Below are 18,646 nucleotides of genomic sequence, written 5' to 3'. Positions count from 1 at the left end.
CCAGGGTTTTACCCAGTTACAATGCTTTAAAAAGAAATCAAATTAGAAATAGTCTACAGTACAAAAAAAATCAAGATGACAAGAGCTTTAGAAACTATGTAGTCTAGAAAGGTTTCAATTATCAGTTTATCTACAAAGGAAGACAGACAGACTCTTGTACTGCTTCTATCTTGAAGTAGAGGTGTCTTGCTTATGAATTACAACAGCAGTGCTTAACCAGTGGGTTATAACCTGAAAGACTGAGTCACACACAAAATGCAATAGTTGTTCCTATCTTAAGAGCATATGTACTTGGGACAAAACATGATTTTACCATACTCCTTTCATGATACAAATTTGGCAAGTTGATGTAAAGAAGAGAAGTTGACTTCCATAATAATCTTAGATTATTAAGCATGTCAAAATATACATGATCCAAGAATCCTTCTTCCCTGGCTATCTCAGGACTACCTACAACATTTCATTGCATTAAATGGTCTTCAGAGAAGTGTGAGTTAGATTATAATTAAACACAGAGATGATGATTAAAAAGGTATACATGAAAACCAAAGGGTGAAACATATATCCCTTTGTTGAACAGCAACTTATCCAGTGAATTATTTTCTATTAAAATTATTGTCTATTAAATTAAATATGAAAGAATAAGTATAAAGCAATTACTGACCAAAAAAAAAAAAAAGAAAAGATGGTAAAGAGAGAGCAGCAACAAGGAGACCTATAGAGAAATTCTAGTAGAATTACATATGGCAAACATGGCTGATAGCAACAATGGCAGAGCACAATGCTTCCCTACCCTGACAATTCTGAACACCTGGCAATTTAAAACAAACTGCATCAAAGATTTAAGATAACACACCGTAAGTAAGCTGAGCTATAAGGCACCTAAGTACCTTCTGACTTGCCTCATTCCTCCACTCCTGGACAACAGACTAAGGCACAAGTAGAACCGGTAGTTTTGAACTAATCTCATAGAATTACAACCGCTTAATCCCTTGAAAGTGCCATTAAAAATACTAACTTATATGCATTTGTCAATTATTTGTTTATATGTAAAATATTATATAAAAATGTGATATTGAAAATCAAACCCCACGTCTGGAGGGAAACAGGCTGAAATAAGGATATTATCACACTGTGGGGCTAATTACTATGTGGCTTTTCTATATGATTTTGTTTCATAAGAAACAGTAACTGATCTACACTTTTGGCTCCATGTCTGTATATTTAAAATGTTAAGAGACAAAGTTTAGAATCTGGCAGTATTGAAAAGACACACAGACAACATACACTGTTTCTGTATTCTTCAAAAGATAAACTTCTCAGTCAAGATAAAAAAAAATTATCATGAAATCTAGATTATCCTAATAAAATCCACTATTTTTCTTTGAAGAAAAATAAGTCAATTCCATTTGGCTGTCAGCAACATTGTTTGGTATGATATGGATCTGAACTGCTATATTAAATACTTAATTACTTGTTCATGCTGAATGACAACCCACAGATTAGGTCAGCTGTTAGTCTAAGAGTTTAGAATTCTGGAATGCATCACAAATAGCTTCAGAAACTATTTGAAATTTTCTCTCTTACAGATCGATAGTTTAATTATTTGATTTTAGATACTGCAAGTAAAATAAACACAGTGTAACAGATACTGCCGGTTACTAACAAACTCACTTCTAGTAACATATTTACACTTATTTACAGAGAGTTGATGATTCTTCTTCTCTAGCTGGTACATTCTGACACCAAATGAGACAGTTCTATTTAAGTAATTATCTTAGAGAGATTTACTAATGCTACCATTAGTTCTTCACTCAAAAATACTGTCTGTCTACAAAACATTTACCAGAACTAAAGTAATTCAATGGATTACTGACTCAAGTTCTGATTTCTTCCAAATGCAGAGGTCAAAAAAGAATATTTAATTGTCCTTTGCTTCCTACAGCAACTCCGATAATCTAACAACAGTTCCTAACACAGAAAGAAGCTGAAAACTCAGTAGTGGTTTCTATGGAGGAAGTTTGTTTCAGTCAAGGGACTGCAATTTTATTGAGGTTAAATATCAGAACAATTTGTAATAGCAAACTATCAACGGTGAAGGTCAATGTAAAGCAGTCAGCACCTGAACTGATTTGCCTCTTTCTTTTTAGTGTTTTAAGCAGGTCAGTATTTAACAGCTGTTAGGTACCACCCTAATCCTTCCTGGTTTTTAAGGACTGCTTTCTCTACAAGCTGGAGGAGAGCAAACAATGTCCATAATTTTGTCTGAACCTGAACAATGGCAAGTTCGCAGGAAAGTGGAATTCACATGATAGCTTACAGTTTTTAACAAGAACTTTTAAGAATATTCCCAAACAAAGCTATACAAAGCTATACTTTTTTTATAGCAAAGGAAGGACTCCTCTCCCTGAGCAGCAGAAGAAACAACCTGGATGAATTTACAGTAATCCTCATTCCCTGTCTCCCAGTGCTGCTGGGGGAGAGGAGGTAGAACCTGAGAAGGAGGGAGGGGTGGAAAAGGTGTTTTTAAGATTTATTTCACTTCTCATTATCCCGCTCTGATTTTGTTAGTAATAAATTTAATATCCCTATTTCAAGTCTGTTTTGCCCATGACAGTAATCAGTCAGTGATCTCCCCGTCCTTATCTCAACGCATGAATCCTTAGTTATAGTTTCTCTTTTCTGTCCAATTGGAGAGGGGAGAGATAAAGTGGCTGTGGTGGGTACCTGGCATCAAGCTAGGGTCAACCCACTAAACCTATTTAATAGCTTGGGATCTTAAACATCTGCATTTGAAAGTCTTATTTTAAAATTTCCTGAGGATCACAACTTTTCATTTGTTTTGTAAGTACTAATCCCTCGTGGCAGGGCTTTGGCATTTTCTTACCTCTATCAATTCTCACTTCACTACACCATCCTGTTCAGTTTCCTACATATTGGTCTAATTGTGATTACCTGATAAAGATTTGAGAATTGGTTTCTGACTCAGGAATCTTTCTATTAGGAATACCATTTCAAAAAAGCAAATTTTTAACTATTCCTGAATATATGCAACTGTGAATAAGTACTTAATATGAAGTTCAAGTGTTCTTAGATATTAATAAAAACATTTATTTTTTAATTTGTAGAAACTAAAATTATTTATAAATAAAATTTAAAACACATTAGCTGTCACAATAGGCACATGATGTGACTCTTGAGGATGGTCCTGTGCAGAGCTGAGTTGGACCAATGATCTTTGTGGGTCCCTTCCAACTTGGGATACTCTGTGATTCTATGATTAGTAAAGAGGTCAAAAGTAACACATTAGTTACAGGCAAACTTCTGATAAGCATCATTGTCCATTATCAGATGCATTTTATTCATTATTTTCTGCTATATACTTGGACTCCTTGCAATTATGTTTTCTATTAAAATAACTGTATTTTGTATAAAGTACAATTCGATTTACTAGATAAACACCAAGGTCAGTTTAAAACTTACTCATATAAGGCAGCTTCTCTGGACAAGCCTGGTAAGGAGAGTAGGTGAAGTTCTCTGGAAGATACATTGTTGTTTGAGCAACGCAGTCACTAGAATTGTTTCCTTCAGGATAATCTTAAAAAGAAGAGTTGATTTTTGTAAAAACCTACGTTATCCACTGAATTTGTAACACCATCATGCAGGTGAGAGCATTAACTTTGTAAGCAGCAAATTCATAGCAGCATGATTAAAAAAGCATTTTACTGCACTAAAGGAAGAATAACTAAATGATGGTATCTTTGTTACAGCTGTGAAAAGTATTTCTTTCAAAATTACACTGATAAAGGGTAACAATTTGACCTTCACTCCAGTTCAGAGAAGTAGGACTTAGGTCCAAATTTTCCTAATCAAGCTATGTCATTACTGTTTGGCTTTTTTTTAAAAAGTTCATTTAAAAATGAAATTAAATAAGAAATATTCTTACCTGTCCCATTCAGTGTAGTATTTTTGTTAGTGTACAATCTGATCATGTGTCCTATTGTTTTTACATTTTCTCTCAACATTATACCACGAGCTTGCACCATAAAGAGATACGTGTTTGCTGATAAAAAAAAAGCAATTTTGAATTTGAATTAAAATAAAGTATTTCCAAATTATTCTAACATACATTTATAATGTGTTCAACGTTGGTTACTATGCCTGAATACATGGTTAGTGAACATTAATTCTTCAACATGAAGGTCCACAGAGTGAAACCTAACAGCAACAACACACAAGAATAAAATGGATTCATAACCACATTTCCATATAAAGCCCAAAACTATAACATATCAATAGACACTTGATATGACACTTTCATTTCTTTTTAACTTACAAAAAACAACTGAGAATGACAAGAAACAATTTAATTTACCAATAAAAAAGTTTTCATATGTAGATATATCCCTCATATCTACATCTTCACATCTATCATTGAAATACAGGACCAAAAAAAGTCTAGATAATCTTTTAGTCCAATATAATGGTCCCCCTTTTTAGTCATTAGTTAACACAACTTTCAGCCAAAATGTGCTGCTATTCATTCACCCCCAACAGCTGTTCTGTTATACAACTGCTACAAATCACTGCCAATCTCAAAGTATTAATGTTTGGTAATTATACATGAAATATTTATTATTGACATCAAGGGTGAGTAAATCAACATTCTGAGTAATTAAATGACTCACTACCAACAACAGCATGAAATATTCCTCTGTGTCAGCCATGCACCCAAAGCCCCAAATCTGATCTCAAGACATTTCCTTGTCTTAAACAGAAAGAAGTAAGGTAGAAATGAAGCTGCATTTATAACTGAGCAAGCAAATGTCTATCCAGGACTCACAGAGCTCAGAAACTATTGCAAAGGGAGGGACAAATTTCCTTTATGGAACAGTTTTTACGCTGGGTAGCAAAGAGGGTCAAAGGGATCATCTGTCACTTCACTTACATTAAGCTCTCAGTTGTCTGAGGGATACTTGGCTTGCTGTAATTAGTAATCACCCTAACAAAACAAAAAAAAAAGTGCTCAGAGTCTTTGGAGGAAAGAACTAAACATACCAGAGGGAAAAAAAAAAAGTTAGAATATTATCTCAGGAACTCCACTTCATCAGATGACTCAGCACCAGTGGCATGAGAGATCAACTGATAACTTCTTACAGCCCAACACAGAGACCAGAGCTCTAGAGTACTACATATAAAGGACTCTGACATTTCCAGAGGAAAATATATTGATTAATTCCACCACAGTAGCAAACAATCCTACTGACACCTAAAGAGATACAAACGCCAACACAATCTGTCAAGGAATATTATTTGCAAGCCCTACAATAATAGGGGTTTTTTTAAAGAATTGAGGGGGGGTTCTCACTTTCAAAAACTCCTTATCAAAACAAGGAATATTAGTGGCTCTGAATATCCCAGGTGCTATGCATGGCATGTAATTCCATCAAACCCGTTGCCAGCATGACTACCTGTTTTGGTTAACAAGAGTTTACATGTGTATAAAAGTTACTCAGCTGCTAGGATCCTGAAGTTATCTCAACACTTCCTGGCCACTAAAACAGAAACAAAAGAAAACAAGAAAACTACAACCTTAGCCTGATGAGGCTAAGTGGATTTTTGCCATTCAAATAGGACAAAAATTTCCTAATTACCAAAGAATTATTTTCTTCAAATTTTAACACATTTCAAATTGGTATCAACCCCCTTCTTTTCCCCATGTATGTTCCCCCTCATAAGTACAGCTCTTCTCTTCTATATTTTCCTATTCCAACACTAAAATAATGTTATTTTGTAATATGAATCACTTAGCAAATACTGATATCAGAGATAACCTCTGGAGATTGTACACTATATTCTGCTTTTTAGCATGATACCAAAAGCCAAAGTCACCTGAGTTTCTATCTCTGCAGAACAGCAGGTTTATAGAAGCATGATCTTAATTCACATCTATGAAGTGTGGTGGTTTGATCTGGCTAACAGGTAAGCCCCCATCCACTTGCTTGCTCACTCCCTTGCAGTGGGACAGGGGAAACAATCAGAAGGGCAAAGTCTTAGGAACCTGCTAAAGTACAGAACTGTGACTAAGCCTTTCAAACAAGTCCAGAGCAAAGTCAAGAGGACTATGTAAGCCAGGAGGCTTGCATGGATGAACAAGGAACTCCTGGAAAAAAATCAAACACAAAAATAGTACAGAGGGTAGAAGCAAGGACAGGTAATGCAGGAGGAATACAGAAACAATATCTGAGCATCCAGGGATGCAGTTAGGAAAGCTAAAGCTGAAGCCCAAATGGAACAGAATCTGGCCAGGGATGTCAAAGGCAACAAAAGGGTTTCTACAAGTGCATAGGTGACAAGAAGAAAACTAAGGAAAATGTGAACTCACTGCTCAAAGTCTGCAGTACTGAATGTCACCTTCATCTTAGTCTTGCTAGCAAGATTAATCTTCAGGAATCCCAAGTCCCAGAGACCAGGTTGGAGCAAGGAAGTTTTACCCTTGCCCTTGGTGGAAGACAATCGGGTCAGAGAACACTTAAGCAAACCAAACACAGGTAAGAACATGGGCCCTGATGGGATGTATCATGTGCTGAGGGAGCTGACAGATGTCATTGCACAGCCACTCTTGACAATCTTTAATCGATCACGGTGAGTGGAAGAAGTGCCCGACAGCTGGAGGAAATCAAATGTTACTCCTATTTTCAAGAAGGAGGGCCCAGGGAAGGACAGGCTGATCAGCTTCCACTTTATCCCTGGGAAGGTGATGAAGCAGCTAAACCTGGAAACCATTCTTCAGATACACGAACAACAAGAAAATTATCAGGAATAGTCAGCAGGGCTTCACCCAGGAGAAGTCATGCTCTAGCAACTTAATAACCTTCTATGATGAAATGACTGGCCTGGTAGATAAGGAAAGAGCAGTGGACATTGCCTGCCAGGACCTCAGTAAGGCCTTTCACACTGTATTCCATAAGATCCTCATAGAAAACTGGTTGATGTACAGGCTGGTCAAGCAAACAGTGAGGTAGATCAAAAGCTGACTGACTGACCAATCCCAAAGGGTGAGGTCAGTGACCAGTGGTGTACCTCAGGGGTCAATACTTGGTTCAGTCTTGTGTAACATCTTCATTAGTGATCTGGATGACAGGCAGAGTGTACCCTCAGAAAGTTTATTTATCACACAAAAAAGGGGTAAGTAGCTGATATGCCAGAGGGCCATGCTGCCATCCAGAGCAACCTCAGCAGGCTGGAGAAATGTGCTGACAGGAAATTCATGAAGTTCCACAAGGAGCAGTGCAAATTTCTGCACCTGGGGAGGAACAACCCTATGCACCAATATATGCTCAGGGGCACCCAGCTGGAAAGCAGCTTGGCAGAAGAGACCTTGGAGGTCCTGGTGAACACCAGAACGTGAGCCAGCAGTGTGCTGCCAAGGCAGCCAACAGCATCCTGGGATGCATTAGGAAGAATGTTACCAGCAGGACAAGGTGATCCAGCCTTCACTCAGCACTAGTGAAGGTACACCTGGAGTACTGTGTCCAATTCTGAGCTCCACAGTAGAATAGAGGAGAACTGGAGAGTGTCCAACAATGAGCCATGAAGAAGACAAAGGGACTGAAGCATCTCTCCTATGGTGAATGGCTGCAAGAGCTGGGACTGTTCAGACTGAAAAGAAGGCTTAGGGGGGTCATATTAATGGGTGCGTGTGTATGTATACAATGTATATGAAGGGAAGGTGCAAAGAGGGACAGAGCCGGGCTCTTTTCAGCACTGCCCAGTGACAGGACCAGAGGCAATGGACACAGACTGAAACACCAGAGGTTCCATTTGAACACCAGAAAACTGTCCTGTACCATGAGGGGGATGGAGCACTGGCACAGCTTGCTCAAAGTAGTTGTGGAGAATATCCACAGAAATATTCTAAAGCTGTCTGGACGTGGTCCTGGCAAATTGGCTCCAGGTGGCCCTGCCTGAGCAGAAAGGCCGGACCAGGTGGCCTCCAGAGGTCCCTTCCAACTCAATTATTCTGTGATTTCGCTTCTACTATTGTCTTCCTGCATCTGTACCAACCATCACTGTCATAGTGCAAGGCCATGCACAAACCAGGAAGGCAAAATTTCACATGTAACCAAAGAAAACATTTAACAATGTAACCACGTAGAACCAGTTTTATTTATATTTTCTGTATTTTACTGTATATGATCTGCAGTAAGAGAATTTCTGATTCAAGAAACATAGAATACAGACACAGTTTACAAGGTAATCGAATGGGCAGTGCAGTGAAAAATGAACAACATACCCATACAGAACACCTTGGAATCAATACTATAATCAATGTTCCAGTTAAAGCAACTACAGTGTAAGCATGAGCTCATACCTAATTCAGATGAAATTTTACTATCAATTGATCCAGACCTGTATCAGCAATCATGAGCACACAGCCACACATCAGTCATCAAAAGTCCTGGTTTTAGGCCATTATTTAAAACTCATTCTGATAAAGCACATTAGGGCATTAAAAGGATCATCCTGTATTTCAGAGGACATATTAAAAATATCAGATGGCTCATTTTTTGTCTTAATTCTTTATAGTTCACTAGTTATTAATAGTTTTAAGTGTTAGAGTGAAAACAAGACCACTGGGGCAGGGGGTGGCAGCAATGTATTAATTCTTGAAGTATAAAAATAACTGTTAAAATGGTTCAGTGTTTTACATCAGGTAGCTTTCTGTTATTAAAATATTCACCCGAAGACTATTTACGCTATTTTTTTAAAGAAAAAGGTCTCATTCACAGATCACTCTCTCTCAAGGAATCAAGCTCCTTCCAAGCAGTACACCAAAAATTAAAGCACTTCTCGCAACACTGCATTAGTTTATAATCCCTCAGCTTCACAGAAAAAACACAAGACTCAGTTTTACATAGAAACTTAGTAATTTGTCATGCTGTACACATACACCAAAGCAAAGCCAAAAAAACATGCCACACACTTAGGAGCAACCAACATAGTAAAGTATACAACAGAACAAGTGAAGCTGAAAATGGATCAATGACTGACATTCTGAACAACAGCAGGAAGTTAGAACTGTGAATACTTTAGCAACATAGAAAAGTATTAATTAGACTACAAACGATGATTTCTTAAATGCTAAACAAAAGATGAACAAACTTGGAGATCACAAATTTGATTTAAAAATGCAGCTTTTATCCTAAAAATAAAAACAAAACCAAAACAAAACAAAAGCCTCAAACCAATAAACCCAAAAACAAACATGGAAAAAGCCTTATCTGAAGAATGCTATCAAAGCAATAAGCAAAAAGTTAACAACCCACAACCTTAAAAAGTAAGAAGATGATCGACCATCTGAGAATTATACATTGATCTTTCCAGGGGGAAAAAATTGCTGGAAAGCTCAGATAGGAGATAGTTCATAGAAAATCTGTGGATGCTGCAAAATTCAAATGCGAGAAACACGGCTTTACAGAAAATAGGTCTTTCCAAATTACCATTGACCCTAAAGTTACCCATCTGCTAGTCAACACCTGTTTTACAGGACTTCTGAAAAGCATATTCAACATAATGCATAAAAATTGGATTCAAAGGAGTTAACAGAAAGTTCTCCACTACTAATTGTAAATGGGGAATCATCCCATGGGGGCATTTCTAGACCACATCCCACATGGATATGTTCTCATCTCAAGGTTATATGATATTATCCTCAGCAATACTAGAGATATAAATAAATTATTGTCAGAGTTTATGCATAGCACATTATCACAAAAGTGTTAAAGATTAAATTCTGCAATTAATCTAAATATACAGTAAATAGAGCTTGACAGAAGCTTTTCTTCTAAAACATCTAGGATCTAGAAACATTTTCCACTACTGGATAGTGACCTTAGTCTGTAAAATTGATTCACCAAACAATTTACCAGTGAAGGATGATACCTAAAGTAATGCAAGACTGCTGTTAACTAGTTCCTATTCACAAACTGAAATTTACCATGAACAACAATAAATACTACAGTAAGTGTTCAACTTCCTTGGGATTTTATTTATTTTTACACATTCGTTGTTAATCAGAAGTTCTTTTTAAAGCAGATGCAACAACCAAGAAAAAAGCAAAAAAAAATTTATGCCTTAAAATATAATTTTACCTGATTTGTTGTTGAATATTTAATAGTAGGTTTGCACTATTTATAAATTAACAATAAATTCAAACTTCTTTCACAGGGATGGTGAGACTGCATTGTTTTTTTAATACTTCAGACAATCCCTCTATATTCACTGCCACAAAGCATATATGCCAAATGGATGAGTCCTCAGACTGCAAGTCTGAGGAATTAAATAAATGTCAGTTCACTGTTTACTGGAGACAGTAGAAAAGGGAATCTCAAATTTCTTTCCCTAACAATATTTTTAAGCATGATAAAGGATATAATGTTCAAAATAATTTCTAACACTTTTGATACTATTCTACCCTCTCAGGATACTACTTGATTATACAGCAAGCCATAAAATAGTTCAATAAATGCACAATGAACAGAAGGTAAAGAAGGACAACTGCAAATCTAAGAAAGTGAACTGACCATTGGCGATACCTTGCAAAAAAAGCTTCTTTTATATCTTAAAGTCCTGAAACCAATCTCTACACTGTGTTCCCAAGAATCTAACACTGGATCCCACACAATGAATAATAATCGCATGATGTTTCCCATAACATAATTGTATAATTTGAATACAAAAGATTACCTGAAACAGACTAAGAGCTGTAGAAAAGCAAGCAGAGATAGTTACTTGCAGAAACAGTCTTATTAACGAAAAGCCAGTAGATAAGCTATCTTTCACCACAGACAGGTATGGAAATGGTTAAAGCTTTGGCCATGTCAGTAAAGCATCACAGTTCAAATAAATGTTCCCAGGGAATACAATCTCTTCTTCTCAAGCCATGAAAAGAACACATTCAAGTAACTGGCTGGCTTCAGTGAAAACTCATTTCACATGGGGTCTTGTAATTATTTTGTCCTTATGAAGTTAGCTGCACATCGGAAGTGCTTGGTTTTTTACCCTTTTCTGTCTAAGAATAACATCACAATATGAGTACTCATTGAAATCTTATGTAGGCAAGTTCCCTGACTAATAACTATTAATACCTAAGGACTTCAGGAAAACTATTGGATAAAGATGCAAAACAACTGATTCAGAAAGAAACATGCGTGTTTAGTCAAAGCTAATGTGTTGGTAAAAGTGAAAGCCAGTGAGATGCTAGGAATGACTGTGCTGGGCCAACATAATTGAAAAATCTTTGCACTTCGCAGAATAAGGCAGAAAACTTACCTGCCTGAGTTCATAACGAGCTCGAGCTGTTAGTCAGAATGCTGAAGAACATCTGATCACTGGAAATCAGAGATCAAGCAGAGAATGTTTAAACCTCATTCTCTTCTTTGCGCAAGAGATTAATGAGAAAGTTGACTAAAATTTTTCAGTTAAAGGATTAAAATTTGTGGAACTGAAGTGAAAAACTGCAATGCAAGCAAGAAAAAGACCTCTGCAACTAATGAAAATACTCCTACCTCCAAATGAAGCCTTTAATAACAGGTGAACTTCAATAATGGAATATAGCTGAAAATAGCTCCCAAACAACAACCAGGCTGTAGTAAAGACATTTCCCTGAAGAAATTATGAAACAATGGGACAGACGAGTTTCATTCACTCAAAAAACTTGGAAGAGACCCATGAGAACAATTCCCTAGAGAGGAGTAAAAGAAGGCAATAGCGAAAAAAATACAAACATGAACATCTACAACATCCTGCAAACTCATCAGCTTTTTATCAGGTATCTTCACACAGCATCAGAGAAGGAGAGTAACCAATGATTTGTTTTGTTTTAAAGAGGTTAGTTCTATTATTCCTATTTCAGTGCAGCCCTTGAGCTGCAGTAAACCCATACACAGGCTCTATCACAAAACCCTCAGACAAGGTATTGCCATCTGTGTATCATTGTGGCACACACCGTCAACAGCATCCTGCCCTGTATTAACAACCAGCAGACCTATAGGAGCAACTACTCTCCTCTATTTAGCAGCTTGTGAAACCGTATTTGGGGTACTATGTCCAGTTTGGTCACCTGAGTAAGAGACAGACATTAATATTCCAAAGTGAGCCCAGAGGAAACCTTTCAAAATGAAGCATATTTTGTACAAGCACAAAGCATAAGAAATGGGTTTGTTCAGTCTTCAGTAGAAATGGCTAAGAGGAGGATGAACTTTTTGCTGTCTTCAGCTATAGAGCAGAACTGTATATAGAAGGCTAAAGTGAACACTTAAAGGTACACTGTGGAAAGACACAAGGCAATGAACACAAGGTGCAAGATGGAATATTTTAATTGCATATTACAATCTTCTCACAGTTGTCAAACACTGGAAGAGGTTTCCCAGAGAGACAGCAGAATCTGCATCCCTGGATTTATTCAAAACTCAACTAGACATAGCTCTGAGCAATACATCCAGTAGGATCTGCTTTCAGCAAGAGACTGGATCAGGTGACTTCTAGGGGTCCCTTCCAAACTAAATTTTTTTATAAACACACAGCAAGTCTTTGGTAATACCACAACAGCCATAGCTGACAGGAACAAAGAATATCATCACAAAGGCTGTGCCCACATTTATAGGCACAGCACATGGAAGCCCTGGTAAAAATTTATCTTGCTGATAGCACCTGCAGCACTCTCCTCCATTTTTGCACTAGTTCAAAAAGGAGTGAGATCATCTTTTCCTATTAGGAAAACTACTTCCTAATAACAGAATAGGAAATAGATTTATGTAAAGTTGTAAGCTAAAACCAATGGAGATGCTTAAAGTTCCAACTAGCCTCCACAGCTGCCCTTCAGTTAGGATTGCCAGGGAAGTAGCAAAGTTTTCATAAAAGAAGCAGAAGAGCATAGGAGAGAAAACAGCAGCTGATTTTAACTCCTCAATCTCATTTTACCATTCAGGATTCCTAGTTACTGATGCCAAAGCAGACTGCATCTTCCTTGATCACTGCATTGTTTCATAACCAGTTCTGATGAGAACTACAAAGTTCATCATGTCCAAGGTGGACAAGTTAGAATCACAGAACGTGCTGATTTGGAAGAGACCCATCAGGATCATTGAGTCCTACTCCTGGCACCATGCAGGACACCCCAAGGATCACACCACGTGCCTGAGAGCGTTGTCCAAACTTTCTTGAACTCAGAAAGGCTTGGTGCTGTGACCACTTCCCTGGGAAGTCTGTTCCAGTGCTCAACCACCCTCTGAATGAAAATCTAGACTGCAATTGACTACAATATTGAGAGCTCTAAGGTACTCTTCCACCCAGTCTGGTAAAGGTTCTCCGCTGGAATCAGACAGAAAGGAAAACCCCAGAGATGAATAAGTGATCATTTTCTGAGATCAGTTATGTTGTCCAATGTCATTTCGGTTATGATGCTGAATAGCAAATTGGAAAAGCAGGGGGGAAAAAAAATATCTCTTGCAATACTCAGATTGGCTTGGCAGTAAAATAAGACCAGCAAATGCTCTCTTGGTCACCATTGCCTTGTTAATTTGTCTTATTCTCCTCATCTTTGGATCCTTTCCAGGATGTAAACTTGAACATACCTATGTATTCTGGATAGCTGTCAGGACCAGACAAAGACTATCTGAGTCCATTTTATCACTACTGTTATCTACAATAATGAAAGAGAATGTACTGGTGCCAAATATTCTTGCTCTCAGCCACCTTCTTCAGTCTTTACTACATGGATATTTGTAACTTCCAGTGAAGTTTCAAAATCACAGTCTATCTTTATTGACTAATTCAAAATCAGAAACTTCAGTTTCTATCCTTTCATTTCACGTACCAGAGAAAGAGCACCAGATGAAGTGGTCTTTCTGGAGAAGCAGCACCTGTTATCTGCTTTTATTGAGACTATCACACAGAAGTATCATTAAACATTTACATGAGATTTTTAAATTCTAAACACTTCAGTGTTTCATTCTGCTCTCATGTTTGAGCTCCTCTGACTATCAAAAGGCCATCAGGGTGCTGCTGATGTAGGGTTGCAGCCATCTCTACCTCATCCAATCGTCTGTGCTTACAGAAGAGGGGGAAGGAGGCACATGAACAATCCCAACCTTATGTATGAATTTTCCTCAACCATTTAAACCCCATATTTTTATATTATGTGGAATATTATATGTCTTAGTCTCAAAACACAGAACTGTGCCTGAAAACATGAAATGCAAATGCTTTTCCTTCCCTCATATTCTGAAATACATGGGATAATAAAAGCTTCTCTTTCCCAAAGAACTAACATTCTGAGAGGAAAAAAAAAAAAAGCTATGCAGTGATGTTACTGTAATATCTGTAATTTTTGTGCAAATAAAAACTATAAAATATTAGACAGAAATAATTAAATACCCTATAATAAGTAATTAAGATTTTTTCCTCCTAAACAAATTGCCAATATTTCAAGTTGACCCAAACTGTATTTGCCAAAAAACTGCAGTTTTGCTACAAAAATGCAGTAACTCCAGTTTCTAAATAGCGTGAAGGGCAGAGGGAATGTGATAGTGACCTCTTTTAGAATTCTCCCAGTGCAGACACCTTCCTTTGATAAGCTATGAATTGCTTGCTAAGAGGAAATCCCACCCTAGCAGACCATAAGAATTCAAATTTTCAATCCACTTTGACATCTCAGGAAACCATTCTGCTACATAATCCACTTATTTTTCCCCTCCCACCTTCCAGCACACTGCTGCTCCATAAAGCATTTGGGAGTGAACTTCTCCCTCCTTTTCAATTCCTCTGACCATCAGGAAGAGAAAGCAGCCAGGGAACAGCTCCAGTTCCCTATAACACAATTAGAATTTCTATCCTCTCTGACACTGTGGCTTGTAGTTTGTTAAGGGTGAAAATGTTCTGATGAACTAAAACGTATCTGTAAGCATAAATTATGGCAGATCCCAATAATTTATGACTTAGCTGCAGAATATATTTCATGACAAGCTGCTCACAGGTAAAGTGGCTGAGCTTCCATAAGTAATCTTAAGCCCTCTTCCTGCCACACACACACAAAATCAGCCTTAATTTAGAAACATCTGTTTCATTACATTCAGTGAAAAGGAGCAAGTAGAGTGAAACATTCTATTCTATCACAATATGCAAATGGCATGAGCATACAGCATAGGATTATTAGATGAATCATCTGCCTGTAAACCTGGGTGTTCCTAGGTTTTTTGAAAACCTTCCACGAATATGCCAGGATGCTTGCTGGTTTTTAGATAATATCTGACCTTCTTTCTCTCCATTCCACCCAGTAACATTTTCAGGAGCAAATTCCTGGGAAATCAGCATCACATCTGGAAGCTGATAGGCTGATATACCAGTGTAAAAACTTTCCTACTGCCCTTTCCTTTACCATTTTCTATACTCCTTGCCCCAGGACCCCCCAAGCCAGCACAGTTTGGTACCATTTCAAAGTGGATCAAGAAGTGCCACAGACAAAGAATAACTTCAATATTGCAGGGTTTTGATTTAAGCTGGATGAGTTCAGAACACAATTGCATACAGGTAGGGCAGCACAGAATTAATCAGTAGCCAGAAAGAGATGTAATCTCACAAATTTATGGAACTACCCCAAATTTTTGTATTGTTAAACCACAGCTTGAAAGAGACAATTACAGTATATATGTCTGAGATAGGAAGAGAGACCGGTTTCAGTACGATTTGTTTTTCCTCAAGGTTGATCAGACGTAACTTACCCCAAGAAGACTTACAGTACATACTATTGATTTCATTTTATTCCTAATAAAAAGGAAACATATGTAATTTTCAACAGCTGAGCAGCAAGATAAAGTCAGGAATGAAAAGTCTCACCCCACTAAAGGCTCTGATTCTGTACAAGATACTACATAAGCCTTGTTTAGTGAGAAGATGTGCTTCCTAAAAAGATACCCACTGAAAAGAAGCATTCAAATAACAAAGTAAAACTCCAGCTGTGCACATTATGTAAGATGTTAACAGTTTCACTTAGAAAGATGTGTACTCTGCTATTTAAATTGTACACCAACTACTTGTAATTGAAGTCTACTTTACATATATATATATACACATATATGTATTGTAGCAGTGTCTCAAAGACCTAAGATTTCTAAATGGACCCCAGCAGCATCATTCTCACTTGCAAGACTACACACCCCTTTCAGCAAGGAAACACTGACAGATAAGAAAGTTCAGAACTCCAACCCATGATATATTCCCTAATCATTTTTATATTTATTTGAACTGGAATAATAAATGACAGGCTTGTCAATAATGTTTGAAGTATATAAGTGTGGGAGAATTACAGAACTACAGAAGAACTATGTAAGTACAGGAGAAGCAATTGCACCTTGAAAGTGTTTACAAGCTAAATATAAGATAGTGAACAAGAGGGAGCCAAATAGCATAAAGTCGCAGTCAACAGGAAACAATTCCCGCAGATTCAGTGGTCGAATGTGGACATTTCACAGTAATGACTGCAGAGAGGCGCTTCAAGCACTGAAGACAAAGAGAGATGATTTTACAGGTATTTAGGTAGCACCTGAAAAGCAAGGAAACAGGCAGAAGAAAGTGGAAACGTTCCCTGGAAAAAAAAAACATTGCCTAGTCAACAGACACCCAACATAGTGAAAACTCACAGAGCACCATACAGGATAACACTGGCCTTAGCTCTGGGGTAATGCTAACCAGTTTCGAAAGGATCATCCAGTGAAAAAAAGCCTGACAGTCTCCCAGTAACAGCAGAAGAGCAAACTAAGGAAAATAGCACATTTTTTTGTCTGACACAAACTTGCACAGTTATTTTATGAAGATTCCCCTAAATCAACTGTTTGTCTTCCCTCTCCCCTCTGAGGTGGTTCCTCCAGAAGTGGAAGTTAACTGTAAAACCTGTGAAGAGAGATCCCACTGACGGACGTAAACAACAAACTTTCAAACTGGTTCTTAATTTTTGTTCACACGTGCTTTATTATTAATGCAGTTACTAACAATTCGAAAGATGAATACATCCAAGTGAGTCCAGCAGTTTGGCAGTTCTTTCCTTGTCCCTGCCGTTATAACACGGTGAAGCGGTGAGCTGCTTTTGTGTCTCACTTTCCCAGCCTGCGAGGCAAGGGCAGCACCCACCTACCTCGCGATGGCACATGAACCTTCTAGAGCATTTGAAACCAGCAGAACAAAGATGAGGGATCAGCGCACGCTACCGCCGCCCCCGCCGCCGCCCCGATGCTCCCCGGGCGGGCGGGATCGCGCTGCGACCTCTGAGCCGCCCCTCGCCCGGCGCCGTCCGTGCCCTCCTGGTCGCTGTGACAGCCTGACACCCACCGCCGCCCTCACCCCCGCTCCCCGGGGAGCGGCCTCCGACTCACCGATCCCGGGGGCCACGTAGATGAAGTAGAGGCAGGATGAGGAAAAGGAGAAGAAGAAGATGAAGGCGAGCATGGAGCGGTTGGAGACGCGCAGCGCCTTCCGCAGCAGTGGCATCCTCCCGCCGCGCCGGCCGCCGGCCGCTCCGCTCAGTCCCGGCGAGCCGCGGCAGCGTTTCCTAGAGGGAGACGGCCCGCTTCTCCCATAGATCGGGCGGCGAGAAGGTGACGAGGGGGCTCCGCTCGCCCCCTCCCTCGCCGGGAGCGGGCGGGTCGGGCGGAGGCGGGCGGGCGGGCGGCGGCGCTTTGTGGCCGCTCCTTGTTCCCCTCGCGGGCGGCTGGAGCGAGGATGCCCGCGCTGAACCGCCGCCGCGGGGACGGGCCCCCCTAGCGCTGCCGCGGGGCTCGGGGGACGCTCCCGCCGCTGCTCACATGCCGCCGGGAGCCGCGGCCGCCCTCTCTCCCGCCTGCTGTCCCCTCACTGGCGGCGGCGGCGGCGGCTGTAGCGGCGGCGGCGGCGGCAGCAGCAGCATCCCCGCTGCGGGTGAGCAGTCACCTCCGCGCCAAGCCCGGCCCGGCCCGGCCCGGGCGCTCCCTCCTGCTCCCGCCGCCGCCCCGGGCGGAGCCGCCCCGCCGAGCCCCGCGGCCGCTGCGGCGGTTGTGACACGCGCGCGCGCAAGCCCCGGCGCGGCGGCGGCGGCACTGCGGGACTGCGGCGGGCGCGCGCCAGCCCCGCCCCCTCGCACCGCGCACCAATGGGAGGGCAGGGCCAAGCGAGCCCGCCGCCGCCGATTGGCTGGTGCGCGCGCGAGCGCTGGTACCGCCGGTGTGCGGGGGGCGGGGGGAGTGGGGCGAAGCGGCTCACACGGGCCCCGCATCCCAACCCGCGCTCCAGGGGATCCTGGCGTGCTCGGCCGTCGGGCAGGGATATCTTCCCGCGCCCACCGCCTCCGCCTTTAGCGGGACATGGCGGGGCAGGACCGGCTCCCTGCCCCGCCCCGCCCGTGCCCGCTTTCCAGCGCTGGTGCCTGTCCTTCCCCTCCTCTCCCCAGCCGGCGCTGTCTCTGTACCGAGAGAGGGAATGGGCGGGTCTCGTCGTGCTTCCCGCTGGTTTTAGTGCAGAGCAGTTGGAAACGCGAGTCGGGGCTGGCAGCATCTCTCTTACGAGGCAGCTGGGCCTGTTTAGAGAAAACTGAGAAGGGATCTCCTCAATACATGCA

General features: G+C 40.4%; 1 protein-coding gene across 2 annotated transcripts in view; it reads right to left on the bottom strand.

The window, feature by feature from the left end:
* B4GALT6 (beta-1,4-galactosyltransferase 6) overlaps nt 1-17,710 on the bottom strand; it is a 30,179-nt gene extending 12,469 nt beyond the window's left edge. Inside the window, exons 1-4 of one of the 2 annotated variants that reach the window (XM_017831194.1) lie at nt 17,430-17,470; nt 4,949-5,002; nt 3,947-4,063; nt 3,484-3,597 (exon numbers count right to left, since the gene is read on the bottom strand). In XM_017831194.1, the coding sequence (XP_017686683.1) occupies nt 3,484-3,597; nt 3,947-4,046 (214 nt within the window). In that variant the 5' untranslated portion in view covers nt 4,047-4,063; nt 4,949-5,002; nt 17,430-17,470. Of the gene's footprint in view, nt 1-3,483; nt 3,598-3,946; nt 4,064-4,948; nt 5,003-17,429 lie in introns of both variants that reach the window. The other variant, XM_017831184.1, reaches the window with a different exon arrangement.
* Between the last annotated feature and the right edge of the window lie 936 nt (nt 17,711-18,646).

The sequence above is a fragment of the Lepidothrix coronata genome, unplaced genomic scaffold (genome assembly GCF_001604755.1).
Source record: "Lepidothrix coronata isolate B3197 unplaced genomic scaffold, Lepidothrix_coronata-1.0 Scaffold6, whole genome shotgun sequence".
NCBI classification, from domain to species: domain Eukaryota; kingdom Metazoa; phylum Chordata; class Aves; order Passeriformes; family Pipridae; genus Lepidothrix; species Lepidothrix coronata.
The sequence above is the reverse complement of the archived record's forward strand: the minus strand, read 5'-3'. Positions and strand labels throughout refer to the sequence as shown.